The sequence below is a fragment of the Prionailurus bengalensis genome, chromosome B3 (assembly GCF_016509475.1).
Source record: "Prionailurus bengalensis isolate Pbe53 chromosome B3, Fcat_Pben_1.1_paternal_pri, whole genome shotgun sequence".
In the NCBI taxonomy this organism is placed as follows: domain Eukaryota; kingdom Metazoa; phylum Chordata; class Mammalia; order Carnivora; family Felidae; genus Prionailurus; species Prionailurus bengalensis.
Genome location: NC_057355.1, coordinates 63,731,699 through 63,756,330, shown reverse-complemented (window position 1 = coordinate 63,756,330; position 24,632 = coordinate 63,731,699). Strand labels below are relative to the sequence as shown.

The 24,632-nt window shown below is 42.0% G+C and overlaps 2 protein-coding genes across 2 annotated transcripts; one reads left to right on the top strand and one right to left on the bottom strand.

Annotated features, from left to right (window-relative positions):
- Window positions 1-635: 635 nt before the first annotated feature.
- On the bottom strand, window positions 636-12,030 carry LOC122468796 (fibrous sheath-interacting protein 1-like). Its single transcript, XM_043555685.1, has 2 exons — window positions 11,332-12,030; window positions 636-2,345 (listed from the first exon to the last, which is right to left on the bottom strand). Exons 1-2 carry the CDS (start codon window positions 11,867-11,869, stop codon window positions 2,299-2,301), a joined length of 585 nt encoding a protein of 194 aa, XP_043411620.1. The 5' UTR covers window positions 11,870-12,030; the 3' UTR covers window positions 636-2,298.
- LOC122468798 (60S ribosomal protein L28-like) lies at window positions 3,208-4,037 on the top strand. Its single transcript, XM_043555686.1, has one exon. It carries the CDS (start codon window positions 3,565-3,567, stop codon window positions 3,847-3,849), a length of 285 nt encoding a protein of 94 aa, XP_043411621.1. The 5' UTR covers window positions 3,208-3,564; the 3' UTR covers window positions 3,850-4,037.
- Window positions 12,031-24,632: the final 12,602 nt, after the last annotated feature.

The window sequence follows — 24,632 nt, the reverse complement described above, 5'->3', positions numbered from 1 at the left end:
GTCTAGAGGGAACCTTAAAATAATAACACTGATTTTTAATAAGAACACTTTCCCTATCAGGGTAACATTTTTTTAAAAAATTCTGGAGCCTTTGCGTTGAATTATATTGTATCCCTTGAATGCACCTGATCTCATCTGAATTGTATTCTAAATTTAGCTTACCAATCCTTGTTAGAAGTACCTTCAGCTGACATGCTAAGGAATGAACTGTGTCACCTCTTTTCATGAAAAAAATCCATTACTTGAGATCATTCTGTATTCCTTCCCTTCTCTTAAACTCCTATAATAGAAAAGCTCAGTATGCCTCAAATACCGTTTGCAGAAACACATTAGAAAGCCATAAGCTCTCACCACCCCCAAAAAAACTCCCCCCCCCAACCAGCCCCACTGCACACACTCAAATACCAGAAGCACAGAGATTTAGAAACCTGAGCTCTTCATAAAGTTTGATGGGCAAAAATGGCTCCTCTCTGTCACCACTGCAAATTCTCACCCATAACACCCCTCCCCTGACCCAAACTTTACAATGCATGTGTCATTTTTAGGAGCGTCCAACAGCATGACTTTAACATCTGCTGGTACCCTCCCCCAACAAAACTCAGCGTCAAGATAAATTGCACTGTCACACATTGACATCATTATGAACCATTGTTAGTTTAATGTAAACTGAAAAAGGAGGCTCAAAAAAGAAATCGCTTATCCATTCCTCTAAATGTAATAGCTATAGAGTTTATTTTCCAAAGTCAAGGAAATGTGATATAAGCAATCATTAACATCCTCAACTATCAGCAGATGAAAATGTGTGTGAGCAAAAAAGAATCATGCTACATACCTATTACCCCAACCTTCATTAAAGGTAGCACAATAGCTAACTCATTTTTTTCATCAGAAATAAATTGGACTTCGTGCCAATTCATTGTATAAAGTGTTGACATAAAATTTTCTCATGAATCCAAGTTACTGACTTGTAACTAGACAAAACTTCTCTCTCAATAGTACCCCAGACCATTTCTTAAGTAGCTCATCTTTATTTGCTGCATTCTACTTTTTTTTTTAATGCCCTCTGGAGAAAAAAGTGTGAGTGTCTTCCCTTTGCCCTCTCTATGTGGTGCTTATGGCGCTTTGATTAAGAATATCATCCATCCCTGCTGCGTAAGTATGACCTTAGAAGGTCCTAGAAGAGGTCATAGGAGACCTCTTCATATGGTCCTTTCATAATAGTTGTGTATTAAGTTAACACCTAGAAAGTGGTGGTCTCTTTCTATGATATCTGTAAGTCTAATGTAGAGGAGCAAGAACAAATTATTTAATATTTTACTAATTAATTAGTATCTGCCCCTCTGGTCTCCAAGCTACTTAAATTTAGAGGGTTTACCATAGTATTCTCATTGGGAGAAAGTAGAAAGTTAGTAATTGCAGTGGATGTATGTTCACTTTCTCCTCAACACTCATGGTTACTGCTGACTCTTTAGGATTGCCCCTAGTTTCTAGAGGTTATTCCAGGGAGATTAACCTAACTTCCATCTAGGACAGTAAGCATGAATCCTGGAGTATAGCAATCATCAGAGTCCATCCCGCAGCCACAGAATTTGCTTCAGAGAGAATGTGATTAAGGCAGTTCAGTTAAAGTGAAGCACAGAACCTCTGCTCAAAATCCTGACATATAAACTCCTTCCAATCTGGATGATTTATTTGCTGCATTCTAAAAGGCAAATTCTGCAAGATGGTAAATGGTAATAAAAATCAAGTAATTCAAGTAAATCAAACTCTTGCTTGAGCAAAATACCACTGCTAGTAAGGAAGCAAAGTCCAGGCTAACATTGCTTTGTTGAGAAAATTCATTTCTTTCTATGGCAAGTTGTACTTAACAGGCACCAGACGGGAAGAAAGCTGGAAAATCAGGGCCCAAATAAGAAGTCATAGTGATTCCATCTGTCTAAATCACAATGAAGTTGTAACATATAAAATCAAATACAAAGTCATCATAGTACTTCAACTAGTTTTAACAAAGCACACACATACGTAAAATGTTGGTTTTATAACATATCCCTGATGTTGCAAGATTAGCAATAAAACACAATTTCACCAGGCATTTCAGTGAAGAAAAAAATCACTGACCAAATGCACCCCATGTCTCAAAAATATCAAAGAAGCAAAACCTAGGAAGAGAGAATCCAAATATTAAAAATCAGTATTTGAGGAATGGTCTCTATAGATGCAGTCCATGAATGTAAGAATTCAGAAAACAGTTTAATTTACCAACTTCCTTCAAAGCAAGCACGCCCAGAAAGTCATCGCTCAAGATTCTTTCCATTCTTCTGTCACATCTTCAGTCTCCTCTTCATCTGCACATTGAAAACAATAACCACAATTTTTAGGTGATATAACTAAAACTATAACTATTTTTCAGATGAGAGCATCCTGGATTATCCAGATGTGTCCTGTTTTCAATAACATCCTTAGAAGAGAAAAGTAGAGGTATGGGGATGCCTGTGTCATTCAGTTGGTTAAGCATCCGATTCTTCATTTCAGCTCAGGTCATGATCTCACGGTTCATGGGTTCAAGCCCCAAGTCCACTCCTTGCTGACAGCTTGAGATTCTCTCTCTCTCTCTCTCTCTCTCTCTCTCTCTCTCCCCCCCCCACTCATACATGCACACATACGAGCTATCTCTCTCAAAAAATAAACTTTAATAAGAGAGAAAAGCAGAGGGAGATTGGAGAGACACACACAGAGAAAAAAGGCAATGTGAAAACAGAGACAGCGATTGGCATGATGTGACCACAAAGCAAGGAAACCAAAGAAGCAATAGCCTCTCAATAGCCTGAGACAATGGAAGAAGCAAGGAGGCATTTTTCCCTGGAGTCTCCAGGCAGAGCATGGCCTTGCTGACTCTTTAGTTTCAGACTTCAGGCCTCCAGAACTTCAAGATAATTAATTTCTGTTGTAATAATTTGTTGTGGCAACCACAGGAAATGAATACAGGTATATAAATTATATGTCAGTAATGTTTTTTTTAATCTTTTAATTAATGACAAATGATCTGGAGTTTCAGAGAGTGAAGTGAGAAATGCAGTGATATTGTGAACACACGGAGAAGTAATATTAAGCAGGGAGGAAGGCGGGATATATGAGAAACAGACCTCAATATCTCACCCCTGAGATGAGGATAAGACCATGACCCAGGCCTCCGCAAGTACTATTTCTTCTATCTGGAGTGTTCCGCTTCTCGCCCACCCAGTAAAAGATCATCATCCTTGGGGGCTCAACTTAAATGCCACTTCCCCACCTCCCCACGTTCATCATCCTGTCTGTGGTATTGCTGTGCACCTGTCCAGAAGCTCTTACTACACTTGTCTCGCCCCTGCTGTGGTTCTCTGCTTAAGTTCCTGCCTTCCTCAATGGACTATGAAATAAAGCAGAGCAGTGATTAGGCCTTATTCCTTATATCCTAGAGCAATGTCCTTAATGAATGAATACAATGAGCACAGTAGAACCCTGGCACAGTGATTTCAAAGCAATGGCTACACAACTGAATCACCCAACACACCTGAGTCCTCCAACATGGACTTTCAAAAAGACTGGTATGCAGTCTTTCCACCTCTGGCTGCCATAGTGAAAGGAGCTGCTGCCATGTCTGCCCGCCTACAATGGGTGGTCGTGCAGAACTGCTCCAGCTTCCTGATCAAGAGGAAGAAGCAGGTGTACATCACAGAGTCCAATAAGCTGAAGGCTCACAACTCCCTCTGCTACAAGGGGCTGATGCACCGCCAGACTGTGGGCGTGAAGCCGGCAGCCAAGGGCAAAAGGGTAGTAGTGGTGGTCATGAAGCGGAAATCTGGCCAGTGAAAACCTGCCACATCCTACGTGTGGACCACCGTCAACAAGAATGCCTGGGTCCCCCTCAGCAGCATCAGGCACATGATCCGCAAGAACAAGTACCACTCAGATCTGCGCATGGCTGCCATTGGCAGAGTCATCGCCAACCCCTGCAGCCACAAGCCCATGATAGTAAAGAGAAAGCAGGCCCACCCCACGAAGAGCTTCTGAGCACCTGCCTCTCACTGCCAAAGCAATGAAGATGTCAACCACTGTGTAAAAAAAAAAAAAAAAAAAAAAAAAAAAAAAAAAATACTGATGTCCAGAGCCAACCCCTAGAAATAGATTTCATTCATCTGGGATGGAACCCAGGCACATTAGTCTGTTTTCAATCTCACCTAGTCATTCTAATATGTTACCAAAGGTAAGAAGCATTGCCTAAGGGATGGACTCAGTATAGCTTAAAATGCCAGACAGCTCTGAGGCAGATGCCAAGTAGAGAGCTTTGAAAACCAAAAGTATACAAAGCATAGATGATCCCATACTGGCTATTTCTGTCTCCAAATAAAGCCATGCAACAGGAGAGAACCCAACCTAGGATATGCTTGCTCTGGTTGTCAAAGGGGAAGTTTACCCAAAAGCAGTACAGGAGGGATGTTTAGAGAGGTAAAACAAACTGGAGAAGGTAGTATCTTCATTAAAATGAAATTTAAGAAGAAAAAGTAGGGATTGAGCACATTATCAAATAATTGACATTATTTTCACCATTAGTTTTTTGGGTTTTTTTTTCCACAACCCTGGAGTAGAGTGACTAGTAGACCAGAGCTTCTCACACATTAACAAGCATACATCACCTACTGGATCATCTTTTTAAAATGCAGAGTCTAATACAGTAGGTCTGGAGTAGGGCCTGGGACTCTGCATTTCTAAAAGCTCCTAGTGATGCCAGTATTTCTGGTCCATAGATCTAGTCTGCAGTGACAATCTTCATCTTTTCATTTTACCCAATATGAATGAAGCAATGGAATCACAAGTTCTCATTAACTGATAAAATGGTAATACATTATAATATCAAAACACTCCAACATGCCATTGTTTACACTACTAAACAAAATGATCAAGTGGTATTTTATCAGTAGATCGAGTAAATAATCAGTGGCACATATTTATATGAAAAGTCCACCTCAAATCAAGAACCGGCTGAAAGAAAATTAGGTGAAAGTAACTTGAAAAGATAAGCTTAACAAATATAAACTTACTATATCCTCAAGTTTTACATCAAAAGGTGATTACCACTGGACACTTGCAATAGAGCAGCTCTGGTATTTTGATCAAATAAATTTGGGAGGTTAAGTTACTAAGAGCATCTGAAAAGCAGTGAGTAGCCTTGCAAAAGTAATTTAGCAAACAATAACTAGGAAGCCTGAAGGCACTCACAGTTTGAGAGAAACAGAACTTCATCAAGGCAAGGATGAGTCAAGTATTTCCCTAAGAGCAAGCCAAACTATTTTTTAATGGAAAAAAAAAAAAAAAGGTTAGCTAGTAGTGTTACTATTCTAGAATCTCAGGGCTCCACTACAAACTGGGAAGCCTGTGTGACAACAAAGAAAACTTTCTCAAAACAATCCAGTGCCTTGGGAACTGTTCAGGTGGTCTAAGGACGTATACTAACACTCACCCCCTTCAAATCACCCCAACATCCTTCACAAAAGCCGATCCACATACAACCACCTCAAGATACAATCAAGTTACAACCAATGGTGAATCACTGTATCTTACACCAGAAACTAATTCAACACCATACGTTAACTATACTGGAATTAAAATAAAATTTAAAGATACCTAAGTAAAAATTACAATCAAGTAAACTTGAAGCATATTCAGATGGTACATTACCACTGTTGGTAGAACCTGTTCTGAGAACCCGCAACAGAGAACATAAATGAGCTTTGTTACAACTAAACCGAAACACCTATTTCTCAAATAAGCAAGGCAAAATCTCGCAGCTTGCATTAATTCGGCAGACTGAACTCTCCACACCGGGCACTCTAATTTAAGTAAGTCAGATTCGGGCCCTGGACACAGGTATAATACAGACCAGCAAAAAACTTCCAGATGATCCTGATGCTCAGAGCGGTTAGGAGTAATGCTCCATGGTTTGTAACAGTGCTTCTCAAACTTCACAGTGAGTATCGTTGGGCGATCTTGTTAGTAAATTATGATTTAGTAGGTTTTCTAACAAGCCCCCAGTAACTGAACCACACTCTGAGCAGCAAGGGCTTATAACCTGGGATGGAAATCCTAGGGCTCCAAATGCCCAGGCACATGAAGTAGAGAGGGGCAGACAGGGGGCCATGTCCCCCTGCATGTATGTGCTCCTTCTAAAGGGAACATCCACTCAGCTCTCCTTACTGGTTTAAGGACCTGCTGATTTATCAGGAAAGTCAGAAGCCCAGGCTTTTATGGGAAATCTCCTGATTAAATGTTCAATACATTAGTCCCTCTTATCCACAAGGAATATGTTCCAAGACCCTCAGCTCATACCTGAGATCATAGATAGTACCAAACCCTACATACACTAGGATTTTTCCTAAACATCCATGCCTCTGGTAAGGTTTCATTTATAAATTAGGCACATAAAAGATTGAAATAACCAATAAAATAGAACAATAGTAACATACTGCGATCAAAGTTTTGTGCACATGGTCGCTCCCAAAATGTCTTGTACTGTACTCACCCTTCTTGTGATGATGTGAAGTGATAAGATGCTTACACGAGGAGATGAAGGTGAACGGCACAGACATTGACATAGTGTTGGCCTACCGTTAACCTTCTGACCTACTGTCAGAAGAATCACCTGCTTCTGGAATGCTGCGGACCACAGGTAACGGAAACCACAGATAAGGAGGGACCAGTATAAGCCAACTCAGTCTAGTCACTGACCTAATTATGTGGACTCTCTCATTCGATCCTTATTGTAAGTATTAAAGCCATCTTATCTTAGATAAGGAAACCAAGGTGTAGAGAAGAGAGATTAAGTAACTTGCCTAAGATCACTGCTAATAGAGCAAGCATTCAAACCCAGATCTGCCTCACTCAGAGTCCACACTCCCAACCACTAGGTGACATCATGCAGGTGAGTGGGCACAGCAGCCCTCCCTCTGCTCCTCTATGTTCTAGTCTGGGATCCTACTACTCACCCACACTACTACAAGCTTTAACTCATTAATTTGCTCTCTGGTTTCTTGTTCTCACTTTCAGTTTACAGTGACCAATCATCCAGTTTGCCAGAGACTAAAGGTTTCCAAGGACAAGAACCATTCAGTGGTAAAACCAGGACACTTCCTGAGCAAACCAAAACTGTGGCCCCAGTCTTCATTTAGGGTTGTTATTTTTAAAACAACCTTATCTGACTCATTTGTTACAGAAATTTTTAAAAGCACTATTCATCATACGGGTCCTATGGGAAGGAAATTGAATTTTGTTTTCCTTGAAGAGTTAGTATAGTTCTGACCCCCCCCCTTTTTTTTTTTTTGCTACGTGACAGGCTTCATGTCCCTTTTTGCCCTATTCTATTATTTTTGTTTTTGTTATTCATATTTTCCTCTTTACTATATGAGCTTCTGTTGACAAGGAACTCAAACACTTAGTGGGAAAAAGAATGCTGTCCATGCACGGATGCCTTTTGGTTTGGATTATTTGGAAAGCAAGTCAACATAAGAACTTGAGTAGGGGCACCTGGGTGGCTCAGTCGGCTGAGCATCCAACTCTCAGTTGAGGCTCAGGTCATGATCTCACGGTTCATGGGTTCCAGCCCCACATAGGGTTCAGGGCAGAGCCTCCTTGGGATTCTCTCTCTCCTTCTCTCTCTGACCGCCCCCCCCCAACTCCCTCTCAAAAATAAAGTTTTAAAAAAAGATAATTTGATCAAATACTAGACTAACCATAGACCTGAAGGACTTTTTCTCTGAAGTTCCAGCACACTCTGTGGTGCCTCTGAGGTTAGGTGGTACCAAAGAACAATTACTCCCTGCTCTCCTCACACTTGGATGTGGAAAAACTTACGCTGGGGAAACATCCAGCCTCGTTCCAGCCTCCTCCACTCTCCACAAGGGAAAAGAGCCAGTTCTCTGACCAGTGAGTTTGGGGGAAGAAACAGCTCAGCTCAGCCCCTTCCTCCACAGGAGTTAGCACGCCACCCCTCCCCCGCCAAGGGTGCTTCTTGACTCCTCCAGGCTATTGATTCCACATGGACAGGTTTCCACAGGTGAGGCTTGAGTCTTTTCACCTCTGCCAGTGACTGGGTGTGTGAGTTCACTTGGAGGACGTAGCATTCGGAAGACCATTTGGCTGCCTACACAGGTCACAACAACGCCCTACATTTCATCAGCAATGAAGCCAACCTCCTTATTCTGCATCCGTCACAGTCCATCTATCTCTAAGTTGGTTCCGACCTGGGTGGGGAAGAGAAAACCCTATTTATCAGTCCCCTCAAGCCCCCACAGTGAGTCCACTGAATTCACTGGACGTTGTATCCAGAAAGTCAAATTTTATCAGTAGTTACCGCTAAGCTGAAAGCACAAGAAAAATGGAACTTTTAATACAGCTCTGAGGCAAATCCTTATTTTTCAATACCACGATTTAAACTGGACCTCAGTGGCATTCAGTTTGGTTCTCTTTTTGAAGTTGTATCTGACTCTGCCTTCTAGAAGAATTTTAATACTTGTGACAGACCTCGGTTCATCAAGAAAAAGACTACTATATACAATAGTACTTGCTACTGAAAGAAAATGATAAATGGTCTTTCTCATTCACTCCTGCCTGTTTCTAGAAATCTGCTCTGAATCACATTCATGTGTGTCTATTTCCTAAGAAAGACCTGAATATAATGTTGCAGCTGAAAACACTGCTATTCCTCATTAAAGTCACATCTGTAAAGGGCTTTTTGCCAAGAAAACTGGTTTGGCATTCAGTTTTGGTGTTCCCTTTGGTAGAAAGCATAAAATTTCCATTTAGTATTTTAGAATAAAATTGATTAGCAAAGTATTTCGATCTTGAACACTGAGCTTACTAAAGTGAAAAACTCCAACCTCCAATACGCTGACAGGCACTCAAAATGATCGTGCAGAACCTATGCCTTAAAGTATGTAATAAACAGAAACGTAACAAACAAAAATGTAATAAACAGAAAATAAAATGTGGCTCACATATTCACATGTAGGCCATCTCAAGCCTCCAAACTCACAAGAGTTGTGCTAATCGTACATTAGGGTTATCTGGTGCCTTCAGAGGCATGTTCCATGAAGTTGTAGGTAAACCCTCACAGCTTCTTCCCAGCAAGCCATGTTAAGTTCTAGTTCATTCCATCTTGTTATGTTCTGCTCAGAAGCAGATATACATCAGTGTGACTCAAGTTCCCATAGAAGCAAAGTCATAGTTTAGCAAAGTGCTGTTCTAAACCCCCTTACCAAGGGAATGAGATCCCAAATACAATAAATCACCACAAAGTTAGCAGGTTTGCCTACAGTAGACAAAGAGGAGATACTTTCTCTGATGACAACGCTTTATCCAAAAAGAAAGAATGTGAGGCTTGCATAGTTCCTTATTTATTTATTTATTTATTTATTTATTTATTTATTTAGTGAAAGAGAGAGTACAGTGGGGGGGAGGGGCAGAGAGAGAGAGAGAATCCCCAGCAGGCTCTGGGCTGTCCACATGGGTCTCGATCCCACCACTGTGAGATCATCACCTGAGCCAAAATCAAGAGTTGGACGCTTAACCCACTGAGCCACCCAGGTGCCCCAAGGCTTACATAGCTCTTAAGCAATACCACCTGCTTTCATTCACACTGTGAAGAATAAGCGTGAACTATATTTTCAGCATATTATTCTAAAACTGGATAATTTAAATTGTTTCATTTATTAAATAAGCACTTGGTTTAGGACGGCACTTTGGACATCACAGAAGTAACAATAAATCAAAAGATAGGATCTTTGTCCTCAAAAATACTACACAATTCTAAGGAAGAGAAAGTGTGTGTGTGCATAACAACTTCAAGACAGTATGTGTGAAATGATCTGATAGGGGACCAATGTTCTTGGACATTCAGAGGAGAAATCAAACGTTTAAAAGAGAGAAACAAGGAAGGTTACATTCAGAAAGGATGGGGTTGGAATTCATCTGCCATTGAAGGGGTACCTGAACATTCTTCAGAAGAAAAGAGTAGGGGCTAATACAGGGGCAGAGGAAAGCACTGGAAATCCTGAGACAAGATTAGCCATAACCTGAGTAACATTTAGAGAACTAGGTAGACAGTGATTACAAAGAGATTGAAGTCAGACTGTGGAGGCCTTGAACATCAAGGGAAAGAATTCGGGTTTCATTCAGCGGGCAGTGGAGAGTTCAAGAAGTTTTCTGAGCTGGGAGGTGTGGCTATCAAAGCTGTACTTTGGAGGGGTTTGTTTAGTGGGGGTCAGCAGGGGCTGGAGGAGGTGAGAGATCAGAGGCGGGGAGGATGGACCAGATCGGATCAGAGGGTTTTTACTCTGGTCCAGCTGAGGCAGCAGGAAGAACAAAGAAGGGATGGGCATGGGAAACACTGCAAAAGTAGAGCAAATAATACTGAAGGTTGAAGGTGGGGAGCAAAAGAGAGGAGATTCAATGATGACTCAAACAGAACCTGGGTAAGTGAGGAAACAGAAAGAAAAGAGGAAAATCTGAGTTGAAAAGGAAAGATGAGGAAATCAGTTTGAGGCCATAACCTCATGGAGCCGGCTAGCAGGCAGTTAGAAATATGGGACTGGGGAGTTAGTTCAGAATTAATAGATTATAGACTTCATTGGTAATATATAGATAATTATAGAAAGATATAGATTTAATAGAAAATACATCATCAATAGCATTATCTACATTAGAGGAAAAGTTGAGGCTATTTAAATAGACTTACCACATACAACACAGATTATGTTAGACTTCTAACTTAGATAAATAATTGAATATTTGTTTATGTCAAAAAATATCCATAGTGTTTATAACCTGTACCATTGTACCACTGTAAAATGCAACACCGGATCAAGACAAAATGCCTGAGTGCATACAAGTAGCTGGGATGGGAACTTGTGTAGAAACTAATAAAACCACTAATAAAATTCATTTCACATTTTACAAATTCATCCCTTGGAATAAATTCTCATCACTGAAATTTGGAAGTTAAAAGACTAAGCAAACTATCCAAATTATTTGTATCTGTCCAAACTAAATTCTCTTTCATTCTGAAATCATCACTGTTTCCTGTATAGCCACCCAGAATATGTATTAATCACCAGTAGGAATAATATATCTCATAAGAGCACTAATTCCAACCTTGATCTCATACAAACATTGATAAGTTTGTTATGTTGCATGCTATTGACACCATCTATGACTTCCTATCCTGTTCTACCTTAAACTATAACACCTTTATATTGAGATGCTTAGTATTATTCACCAAAATACACATCTTCTACGCCTTACCCATTTTTGGTTTCTCTGGAGAGCTGACTTCCAGACGATGGTCTTCAGATGAAAGGCTCACATTGATGTCATACAGTGGATCATCCAAGAAAGAGGGCCTTTTCAGTCTCCCAATGCCAATAGTCTTCGACATAAAATAGTCCTTTGTGTCACTAATAACCTTGTCCTTGGGAAATTGGAGGCATCTCAAATTCTCTGCTTCGATGACAAGTGCTTGAGACATGTAATGCCCAGTCAAGGCTTTGGTGAGATAGTAACCTGTACATGTTTCACATTCTGCATTCTCAGACATATTTGCATCTTTTACCTCTGTGCTTGTGACTTTTGTTTCTGACCCATTTAGTAGCTCAGAGAGGACAGATCTGGAAAGATGGGGGGACTGGGCTGTTGAATCCTCTACGTCTTCCTTTTCTCTTTCTGAAGAAAGTCTAATCATGGATTTTTGTCTGAGTGTGCATTCATCCAGAAGACACTTTAACCGTTCCTCAGAGAGAGGTGATGTTGAATCTAACTGATGAAATAAACCAAATGTTTTCATAGTTAGGTGATTGAGTAAACACAATTTATTTTTGATAGTTTCCAGTAATACAGTGTAAGTGTAAGTGCCAAGAAATCCCTTATACAAAACACTCAAATAGCAAAATCATTCATTTTAAAGTATCCACAATTTCAGGAGAAACGTACAGCATCCCCAGAGAACAGCTTTAGAATCCATCATGCTTACTAAAATCCTGGGAAAATCCCTGAAAACTGATGTAAATAAGTTACCACACCAAATTAACCACTAACACTCTCTCTACATGTGGAAGTAAGTTGAAATGGAGATATTAGAAAAGCACTTTCAATTTTATAAGTCTTAGGACATCAAGTAGGGAAGTAAGCAACCAGCCCATTGATAACCAGCTAGGAATCCTGCCATAATCTCCATTAGGTGTTTCTCTGCTTTCTACTACTCCTCAGTGTGAACCCCATCACCACCGAATTTCTTAAAAATCTGGGGGGAAAATCTCGGGCAAAGAGGTCAAACTGCACCTGCCCCTGGGGATTTACCACTCCTATGTCTGTCCACAACTTTGAGTGGACAATATGACTGAAGACAGAAAAGGAAGGGTGAAGGGGTGATGCATCCTGAGATGTGTAGTTGTTTCAAAACTAGATCTAGACAGAGGCCAGGGGCATTCCAATAGCAGTGCATTCTGGGAGGAGGATTTGATCACAGACATTGCATCTCTGCTGTACAGGCTATAAGGGCTGAGCATTTCAACTAAGATCTTAAGGATTCAGAAACACTGTTTTCTTCCAGTGATGTTCGTAGGAAATTTAAAAAAAAAATCAAATGAAAGTATAGAGCCATGTTCCACAAGAATTCAACTGAATAGCATGCTGCTTGAATCGCATCAATCTCAAAAGGAATAGGATTAAAATATACTGAAAAACACTGAAAATAAGTTCTCCTTCTCTAAAGAGTCAGCACCATTCCTGATTTATATAGTGGATTATTTAGGAAAACATGTATCCTCCTTTACAGGAGAATGCATTATCTGAGAATAAGAAGTCCACATAAGAAGACCTAATCATGAATTGCAATGGCCTTAATTTCTACTTCAGTAAACTAAAACAATGCTATTGCCCTACTTAGGATCCAGGAGAATTAACCAAATATTCGACATGTATAAAGTATCAAGGAGGGAAGGTATTATTGGATAATTAATTCCCTATTATTGTGTAATGTTTCTAAGGCAGCTAACAAAAAACAGTATGTAAAACAAGCTTTTAAAACATATTTTGTGTCTTAAAATTACATTTAACTTCATATATTAAAAACTAGTTTTCATAGTGACAAGTACACAAGAAATTACCTGAGAATATATTCTTAATAATTATCTGGGATTCAAAATTTAGATAACTCACTCTAAGATTAATATACATGTCAGAAAATAGGAGTTGGATTATATATTAGCAAATGCTTCTTTTAATTGCCAGACACTTTAGGCATCCAGATGTGGTACTTTATCCATTATTAGGAGAATTCCCTTCACCCTACCATGAAAATCTAGTCAACCAGAAAATAAAGGCAGTCCTTGAATGGTAGTAGATATTTAAAATACACTTTCAAAATCTGCTTATTTAGAATTGTTACATTGGGGCGCCTGGGTGGCACAGTCGGTTAAGCAACCGACTTCAGCCAGGTCACGATCTCGCGGTCCGTGGGTTCGAGCCCCACGTCGGGCTCTGGGCTGATGGCTCAGACCCTAGAGCCTGTTTCCGATTCTGTGTCTCCCTCTCTCTCTGCCCCTCCCCCGTTCATGCTCTGTCTCTCTCTGTCCCAAAAATTAAAAAACGTTGAAAAAAAAATTTTTTTAAATAAAATAAAATAAAATAAAATTGTTACATAAAATTGGTTACTTTTAAACTTTTTTTAAGGTTTATTCATTTTTGAGAGAGAGACAGAGCACGAGCAGCAGAGGGGCAGAGAGAGAGGGAGACACAGAATCAAGCAGGCTCAAGGCTCTGAGCTGTTAGCACAGAGCCCAACATGGGGCTCAAACTCATGAACCACAAGATCAAGACCTGAGCCAAAGTTGGACCCTTAACTGACTGAGCCACCCGGGTGCCCTACATAAAATTGCTTAAAATGGGTAGACAATTCCCTGAGATTTAGAAAGGTCCCATTGTCACCTTCACAAATCATCCTCACCAAAGGCTTATCATGTGAAATTTCCAGACAGTAGGGGAAGAAAAAAAAAAAATACTCCATACTAGAGGAGGATGAAGGATTATGCAAGAAGGTCTGGGGTCAGGGATGGGGAGAAAGAGGAGGTAGAAGACAGATAGATTATCTGATATATTTGACCACTTCCACAAATAATATTGATAAAATAGATGCTTGGTAGTTCTGATGATGTATTTGGCAAGATACACAGAAAATTAAGTAAAAGGAACAACAAAGCAATTATGGACAGACTGTGGGGAAAACAAAAAGCTCTATGAAAAGAAAGGAGAGTTAGTCTCAGATAGATAAAATAGCAAATTAAGCAAAAGAAAATAAGATAATTTAGGACAAATAAAAAGTTGAACAAGAAAGGATACCATAGGATTCTACTTGCTTTTGCTGTAAATAATATTTGCATGGCCATCATAATATAAATAGTGATGATAGAGGTAACCAAAAATTGTGATGTGACTATTTGGGGGAAATAAGAGGAGAGAGAAGGAATTTTAAGAGTTAAAGTTAAATCCTTAGCTACCATTACAGGAAGTCAACATACAACTGATATAGTAATACAATACTATTGTATTATTGATATAAAATTTTATATTATTGTAAATTGACATAAAAGTGATCAACTAAGATAGCAAGTTATTAAAAAACAACATAGAGGTAAGCAGTAGGGGAAAATAACTAAAAGAATTAAGAGTGCTTGACTCTGGAGAACAAAAGGGGTAGGGAAGGCTGGGGCAGGGAGCTACCATTTTTGCTTACAACATTTTAACACAACTTGTTATTTTCTTACTATAACAAAAACTAAAATTAAAATGAAACATAAAAATAGAAGTAGTTTAAATCTATTCAATTTTTTTTAATAAAAATGAATTCAAAAATCAAAATCTGAAATAGTACAATGAAATCTCCAACTGATTACATCTTTGGGCATCAGAAGCAAATCACGTTTCACAGAGCCTGAAATTTATAATCTTGCAGCAGGGAAGGGGTACTTCTTTAAGAAAAGGAATACAAAACTGCAAATAGAAAATAGGTACTAGAGGAGTTTCTGTTTCTTAGAATGTGAGAAAGGTCACAACAAATGACTGGAGCCTTGGAAAGCCATGTCCATCTCTTACATTACCTCTTTAGGTCATTTGCCAGAAACGTTTATATAGAAATGTTTCCTGATTGCAACTTAGTTTCCTCTCCCCACTCAAGGTTCATACAAGTGAGGGGCCCTGAAGCTTAAGCTTCATTGGCTTCATAATAAGTCTGCTCCAAGATAAATCATAACACATCTGAGTCTGTGTGTACACAGAAATAAGCTCAACTACAATCACACTGATCCTCTGGGGGAAGCAGCCTGATGGGAAAGAAAACACCAGAGACTAGAACTTGGGCGTTGGTCCAAGCTTTGCCACCTTGTAAAAGTCACCCAAGGGGCCCACCTCCTTCAGTGGCAAAAGAAGGAATTGAAGAAGATGGTCTCTAAATTAACCTAGAGCTCTAAAATTGATATTTATGAGTAACTACTCTAATAATAAAAATAAATATAAGAATAAGTTTTCTGTTGACATTTGCGTATCACCTTGATAGAATTCATGAAAGCAAAACAATAACAAAAAGAGAACTTTTATTTCCTTAATTTCTTCACAATACCAATCCTGAACTCAAAAAGTAAGCAAAAATTCCCTGGTCTCAAGACCTTACAAGTAAGTAAAAGTGAACCAACTACACGAAACCTTCAAATTAAGTTAATTTAATTACAGTGTTTTCTGGGTGGCAACACAGATCAGAACCTTCAACAGGAGTCATCTTTCTCACCTTGTGATTCCCTGCAGAGACTTGCCCACAGTGTAAGCTCAGGAGCTCACTGTTGTGGGAATCAAGTGAATTAAGGTTGCTGAGTGTTTTGAAACAGCTACATACTACATTAATATAAGTTATTACAAATGATGGACTGGACCCTATCACAAACATCCCTAATGACCCTTGATAGATAAAGGACCATAACCCACCCCCATCATTAGGATTACTTTGAAACTCCCGAGCTTAACGAGCTCCATAACTGAGCGACTCCCAGCAAGCACAGTCAAGTAACCATCTGTTTAAGTATTCACCTCAAAGTATTCGTCTTTCACGCCAGTTCTAATTTTCCAGTATTTCATAAACAAGTTATTATTCATTCTATTCCTGTCTCTCACAAAATTCATCCTAGTGCATCTCAGGCTTCATTTTTCCAGACCAGAACCCAATCTATTTATCCTCCTTATGTGAAAGCCCCTCTGTTCCCATCTTCGTTTTAGTAGCCCTTTCGTGCACCTTCTTTCTTGTTTTAGCCAAAACACACACATTCCAGAGTCAAAGAGGAAATACATTGGATTTTCTCAACAGAACAAGAATATAGAATACTTGTGGTGCTAGTTCTCGTGCATCTTGCTTGTCTTGTTGACATACCTGGTGATGTCTTACAGAACAGTAATCACTAGCATTTATTAAGCACCTACTCTGGGCCAGACACTGCTCTATGCGTATGATGTGCATCAATTCCTTTAATCTCCCCAACAAACCGATGAGGTGGGTACTACCGTTATTCCTGTTTTATAGATGAAGAAAGTGAGGCACCAAGAAATTAAGTAATCTGTGCCTGGTCATACAGCTACTAAGTGGTAGACCCGGGCCGTGAATCGATGTAGTCTGGGTCCATAGCTCACGTGCCTAACTACTAGGCTCCATAGCCTCTCACTGTAAGTGAGTTCTCCCTCTACCATTCCCTAAGTATCTTTTTCCCAACTGGCAGTCATTTTTCTGTCCATTCCCTCAGGTATGAAATCTCTTCCTGTAGAGGATTTTACCGAACTTTGAATTGTATCACCCAGACTACCTTAGTGTCTTATGCAAACTTAAGAGTGCCCTCTCTTTCAGCTCATCTCAGGAAGAAAAAAAAGGGGGATAACCCCAACTCTACTCCCAGGGTGCCCACTATTTACACTTCTCCATCCAGATAAATACCAATTTGGTGTAGGAGCTAAGTCTGATGAGGAGCACAACTTGTAATTGCTAGAGGTAGATCACGGCCTCAATTACCCCACCCTCATCCCTGCCTCTTCCCTTATGCTATATATCTGGAGTTTCCCCAGCCATAAAAATCCCTAGTTATTTGGGCACTGAATTTGTTGACAAGGCAATCAAGAATTTGTCTCTGGTGCAGATAATCAGAAATCCCACTACTGTAAATGAGCAGAGGCTATCTCATCCTTTGATGTAAGCTTATGTGTAATGTTGGGCTTTCTGTGGGTTTTTTTTTTCCACAAATGGTGAGTTCCTAAGGACACACCCTATAAAGTCAATGTGGTTATCACAAGTGAGAAAACAGTTAAAAGCCAGAATGTCCTAAATGATTAACAACAAGAATATGGATGTAAAAAATAGCTTCCAATGACATCAAGCTCTACTTCAAAATAAGCAAGTAGAAAACATTGCACCCTTTCCTTAATTGTCAAAAGTTTACAACTTTCCCTTGCAGCCACTGGCTGGCAACACATAAGTAGTAGTTTATTTTAGTAAGGTTTTTTAGCCAGAAGGAACAGCAATCCTTATCTAAAAAAAAGAAAAGAAAAGAAAAGAAAAGAAAAGAAAAGAAAAGAAAAGAAAAGAAAAGAAAAGAAAAGAAAAGAAAAGAAAAGACAAGACAAGGGAAGGGAAGGGAAGGGAAGGGAAGGGAAGGGAAGGGAAGGGAGAAGAAAAAGTCAAGCAATGATCTAATCCTTCAGCTTTCTCTTGTCTGGAAAACTCTCTGAGGCAGTAGAGATCATTTGGTCTTGGATCTAAGAAATCATCTCATGGATACCAACAAGTAGGAAATGAAGGACAGAGAGACCTTTTGGGGTCGGGAGCTGGGAAGCCACAGGAACCTAGGTCATGTGCTTCATCTTTCTCTCACTGAGTCCCTGTCTCAGGGAGTCCCTTAACTCCCTGCTTGTCTGATGCATCCTCCTCTCTGCAAACAAGCTTTCTCTGCTTATTAATGCTTTCTGCTGTCTCACAACCTCAGCTTGCCTATGTAGCATGAATTGACTCTGGTTCTATTCAACATAACCTTAAGAGTCTAGCACCCACCAATGACTGACAATGATCTTTATGCCCATTGGCTCAAATTTTCAAGCAAGATGGCCTGGCTGGTCATTGACTCAATGGAGAACTGATGATATCAGCTTCAAGGGTCCATCACTAGTCCATTCACCTGTGGTGAGGGTCCCATGGTATGAACATGGTCACCCAAGTCCATGTTTTTGGCAGTGCTGTGGGTAAGGGGGATTTCTCAGAGAAGAAGATGTGAACAGAGCAGGAATCCCTGAAATAAATCTACCATATGTAGAGCATCAGAAGGAAACTTGACACTCAATGAAGTTGTATGGCCAACTTCATTGATTAGAAATCATGGTGTTTTCAAACTTCACCAGTCTCATTCAATCTGAGTACTCACTGAATAGTTCATTGAGAAATAAAAGTAGAATTACTCGTTGGGAAATATTCACTTGTGGATAGAATGGTAAGTTGGAGGGGCGCCTGGGTGGCGCAGTCGGTTAAGCGTCCGACTTCAGCCAGGTCACGATCTCGCGGTCCGTGAGTTCGAGCCCCGCGTCAGGCTCTGGGCTGATGGCTCAGAGCCTGGAGCCTGTTTCCGATTCTGTGTCTCCCTCTCTCTCTCTGCCCCTTCCCCGTTCATGCTCTGTCTCTCTCTGTCCCAAAAATAAATAAACGTTGAAAAAAAAAAATTTAAAAAAAAAAAAAAAAAGAATGGTAAGTTGGACTTCCAGTTAGAATACAGAGCAACCCTACTATCAAGCGCTACCCATATGCTCCCAATCAGCCCATACAGACTCAAAAAGTTCATATCACTTGCTGTGCCTCTTTGAGATGGAGCAAATCTAAAAGTCATGGGCGTAAAATGATTGGTGTTCCTTTTAATGTCTGCATCAATAGTGCTACATTTTCACAGAAGGAAGGCGCTTATTCGTCCTTGTCTTCCTAGCTCCTTCCCTCCCTATTCCATTCTTCCACCTTCCCCTCTTTCACTGAGGCTACCCCAATCACGCAAAGGCCAGTCTGGCAGACACAGCACTCTTAGGAGGCCACACCAGGGACCAAGGGTGCTGGGAGCCAGGTAAGCTCTGGCATACTTCTACCCAGAATAGTCACAGGTTGTCTGGCCAGAGGAGAATCTGAACTCTAGTCAAAAGGGAAGCAAAGGTCATTGCCAAAGAAACTATGTAAAACATTAGGAATGAGGGTTGAGGCAAGGCTGTAAACAGGAAAGTGAGTCAGCCCCCAGGTCAGAAGCCGGGAGGATCCGTGGCTAGAATAACACAGAGTGTGAAATAGGTCAAGGCAAGTGGCTCTGAGATGAGTTTGTGAATGGTGTGGTGGTATTGGAAGGCTGCTTGTATGTGGGGCCTGGCATATCAAAGTAACCATGCAGAACAGGACACCGCCCTTGCTCAGGCCACTGATCTTCCCTGAACAGCTGGGCCAGGCAGGGCCTGGAAGGTTTTGCCCGAGGGGTTTGCCTCGTGAAAGGCTGCCATGCCCCCTGAACATTCTGTAATGGTTCTTCAACAGCCCAGCAGCCAGAGCAGATCTCCCTGGCATCAGGAATGCAGACTTCCTGTTGTGTCACTTCGAGGATGGGAGGGGTGGGATGGCAGCGTGGTCCCAGCATGTGAGGGAACGGTGAGCATGGATGGGAAGAGCTAGAAGCTGGAAGTGGAATCCTCAGTTCCGGCAACTTGAAAAGGGGCCAGGAACTCCGCATTAGTGGGTGACATAGTCAGAAGGGTGCAGTTGTGTTCAAAGGAAAGTTAGACCAATTTCACTACTTTGATTTCTAAAAGGATGACCTGAAAAGGGGCTCTAAGTCTTCTATTTGGTGGCAATTCTTCATTCGAGGGTTGCCAGAAGCGGCTGTTTTCTAGCAGTAGAGACAGCAAGTCTGCTCAGATCAGATTCCCCTTGTTCAGAGCAAGTTGCTGGAATGGCCCTTTTGTCACATATCTACAACTTCCTGTTCAGAAACAAGGCTCGGGTTCCAGCGCTGCAGCTAGGCAAGGAGCCTGGCACCCCTGCTCCTCATACTCCCAGCAAAATGAAGCTTGGCTGGTGGGTTGCTGAAAATGAAGAGACCAAGTTTGTAGACAGAGCACTTTTTTTCTGGTGAGCTGGACCACCTACCCACCCCCCATTCTCCAAGGAAATATATCCAGTACGTCACTTTTAGAGCAACTAATTCCCCCTACTATGCAAGATTGCTGGTTTATTGGATAATAACGATTATGAAAATCATTTTCATGGGGCATCTGGGTGGCTCATTCTGCTGAGCATCAGACTTGACTTGGGCTCAGGTCGTGATCTTACCACCGTGAGATTGAGCACCACCTTGGGCTCTGCACTGACAGAATGGAACCTGCATGGGTATTTCTCTCCACTCTCTCTGCCCTCCCCCCACCCCCACTCACACACGCATGTTCTCTCTGTCTCTGTCTCTCTCTCTCTCTCAAAATAAATAAACTTAAAAAAAAAGAAAATCATTTGGATTTGCATGGTCTTCCCTATTTTCAGTTTGAAAGCCTATTTTTACTATGTTAGAGAGACAGACTGGGTCAAGGGAGGCCATGATGGGGTCAGAAGTCAAAGAGGCCATTAGCTAGTTAAATGCTTTAACCTGGGCCAGAGTCCAGATCAAGCCTCACCCATTGTAGGAGGTCACGTGAAAGATGAGTCAAATTAGATTAATTCAGTATAATGAAAACCTAAAGAACCTCTGTATGCCCACAGGGCTCCCCCTCTAGAAATATAAGCACTTCTCTTGACATCAACTTCCCAAATGAAGAAAGGGTAACCCTAGAACTCTATCTCTGGTATCTTCAACATGCATTTTCTGGGTGAGCTGTGGTCACTACAGGAGCTCACTTAAGGCCAGGTCAAGGGAGTACATCCAACAGGTGTCAGGAAAAATAAATGATCACCCAGTCCAGAAGGGCATGGAGGAGGCCATCTACAAGAGCTGAAACAAGGTGGTGATATGGCATGGCCTACCGGCCTTACACAGCTTTATCGATGGATTAAATAAGATCTCCGGACTCTGACCATAAGCACTTCTTTCCAGAGACATGGGCCCTCAGTATGTGATCAGTGCCACATTCATCAGCTGCTCCAAGGACAGCTCTTCCTCTTGCTGTGAGAAGTATCTCACTATTGTAGCATTATCTGGGCCCTCCCTCCAATCAGAGAGAACCCTCATCTGGACCCCACCCCCATAAGAGCTACCCCTTAGAGACATGCACAGCCCTAGGAACTGGAAAGGGAGACTGAATATTTCCTTGAATGGACAAAAAGCTTCCTAGCAGCACAAGCAAGCCTAGAAACCAACCTGCACTGACATCGAAGTGCTCCGTGTGACCGGATTCAGTTTAACCATCATCCAGATCTACATGTTTTCCTGATGCTGAACGGACCTAACACAGCTTGTGCTCCCCCAAGAGCTGCAGATCCGGATATCACTACTGATGTCAATGCCACAGCTCCTCATGTCACCGGTGAGCACATCACGTCCCTCTGGCCTGCCATCCATGACTTCTCTATTGCTGCTGAGGTGTGAGTTGCTAGCAAGTGTGGTATCGTCAGCTGGCCACACCTGAGCTTATGCAAACTGGATGTCCAGGTCGGCCCTTGGGGCAGACTTTGACCAAGAGGAGAGAGGATCCACTGACTAAAACCCTGTCCCCTCTTCCCTGTGGAAGGATGACCATGAAATGTAGTCACTATCATGGATTCTCTCTGAAGATAAGATCAGAGAGCATAAGATCAGACAAGCAGCTACACTTGCCAGGAAACAGCGGCCTGACCAATACTACATCTTGTACATTCCATCCTCCCTCCTTCTTTGTCTCGCTCCTTTTCCCCACTTCTTCTCTAGGGTTGCTTTCGCAAGTTATGTGGGAGCATATAAGCTTTTGCCTCTGACTGTGCTGTTCCAGACTGAGACAGCCACAATATGCAAGAGCTCCCAAGTCCCGGCAGGTCTCTGGACATGACGGGTTGAGCTGTACAGGGTGAGCCCGGGAGCACAGGGCCAAGAGCTCCACCTCAGTCTCTGCAAATTGGTCAAAGCCTCGCAGGGCAGTGCTAGCCTGGTGCAGGGACCGCAGAGCTAGGGCCAGCACTGTCAAGGCCATAGGAAGAAAAGTGATGCCTCCTTGAGGCTCATGGCTTCACAGCTGGTTCCTACTGGCACTGCTGGACGAGAGCAGGAGGCCAAGAGGCCGCGTCAAAGGAGAAAAATCCTTTGGAGTCCTGGGAGGACTTCTGCCCAGGGCAGTCGGAGGTAGCATGGCTGGAGGGAGACTCTGACGTGGAGCTAAGGAGAGAAGGCCAAGGTCAATACCTTAGGTTTGAGCATCAAGATAAACAGAAGAGAAATGACAAACACCAGGTATAAAAGACGTGATGGTATGGTGTTCGGTAATAAGGCACATTTGCTACAAAAACAAGGCGGGCCTGCCTTCATTCCACGTGGGCAGAGTCCAAGACTAGGCCTGGGGTCTGAGGGAGTTAGGCAGGAGCAGACCCTACCATGTCAGCGTCCACTGAAGGGCTAGGGCAGTGTGCAAATAGGTGACGTTCCCCTATAGCTTAGATGTGCCTCAGCGCCCTTTCTCCACGTTGCTTTCCCGTGGCCATTTGTGTTCCAGTTGACAAGTTATGTGTCCCTTAGGCTGCATGCCATCTTTTTGAAAAGACAGAAACCCCCAGATGGAGAGGAGGTACCCTGAACAACAGCGTGGAGCAGGAGACGGAGGGTGACGTTTCCAGGTTAAAATCCCAGGTCTCTCACTCCTCAGCTGTTCTGTACTGGACACATTACCCAGCCCCTCAAAGCCTCATATATATAATACATAATATATTATTTATATACTACATATTTATTTTATATATTATGTATATTATATTATGTTTAATATAATTATATATTATAATATATATATTATTTATTTTTGAGAGCAAGAGAGACAGAGCACGAGCAGGGGAGAGGCAGAGAGACAGGGAGACACAGAATCCAAAACAGGCTCCAGGCTCTGAGCTGTCAGCACAGCCCGACACGGGGCTCGAACTCACAGACCGTGAGATCATGACCTGAGCCAAAGTTGGAGGCTTAACCGACTGAGCCACCCCAGCGTCCCTCAAAACCTCAAATTTCTAAATGGTAAACTATAAACTCTAACGACTAGCTGACTCCCGACTAGCGGTGAGGAATCCTCACAACTAACGGTTTGCAACGAGCATGAGATACTGTGTGTGAAGCCAGCGCCCTGCCTGATGCAGAGTAAACAGAGTTCCAGGGAAAGCCACCACATAGATAGTAGCTCTAGGCTTCAATTTGAGGAGCCGACTGCAGTAAGTGGCTAAGGGACACCTCTAGGAAGTCAGAGACTGAAGTCTGCACGTTGCACTTGCGAATTCCAAGTTCCGTTGGCCCCTACCTTTGAGGGTGTCTCTGGGAAATCAGGAATGGGGCTTCGCAAATCATCTAACAACAGTTTGCAGTGCGTCAATTGTCATGCGTACTCCAGGGATTAGTGTGGGGACTACAGCGGCCATTGGATGCTGGGAGAGGGCACCCAAGAAGGAAAGATAGGTGTATGAATCTCAGTTATCCCGGCAGGAAGTTTTACACTGCAGGGCAGACCCTATTAAGTCTCAGTACCATAGAGTAATATAGTGACCATAAAGGACCCAGAAAGGGGCTGGTTTCCAGGTACTTTTATCTTTGCTTGAAATAATCAATGTCAGGGCTCATGATGAGTCGTGAAGAACAGGGATATAGGGGAAGCGGGTTTGTCCCTTGCTTCCTGTGCGACACACACACAGAGGCACACACAGGACAACCCCCTCCCTTTCGCCAACCCCCTCTTTTTCCTGCCCCCTTCCCTAAGTTACCCTAAGATCTCATGCTGCCCCCTCAGCCCTCTCCACCTGGGCACACCCCCCTCAAAAAGCGTCCTCGATTCCAAACCTTTTCAAATGTCCTATTGCCCTCACATCAAAACCTACCTATCCCGAGATGCGTTCCCTCATTACTCTCCCTAAGACTGAGCAATCCAGGTCATTGTGTGACCTTCCTAAGGGACAAGCTCGCATTTTACAGGAGCCTCTTCAAATCAGAATGACTTCATCAAAGGAGTGATACTAAGAATGGGAATGTGGGTCTGTAGGAGGCTGGTAGAAAGTTACATGGGAGACACCATTTTTAGCACCCTCGAATCAGGTCACAAAGTTAGGCCTGGGTGAGTTCTATAAATGATTGGTCCTGTCAAATCCCATCAGATCTGCTTTTCCTCTTGGGTATGAACCTAGCGCCAGAGAGTTAACTCCACGTTTTACTTGCTAATCAAGGAGAGCTTTTTCTGGTCACCAACAGGCGACCTGTAGCTTTTCCCAGGATTGAGCAAGTGCTCTTGAAGCTTTACCCTGTCTAGACATGTATCCGAAACATCTAATTACAGCTGTACATTCTGTAGAGCACACAAAGCCCCAC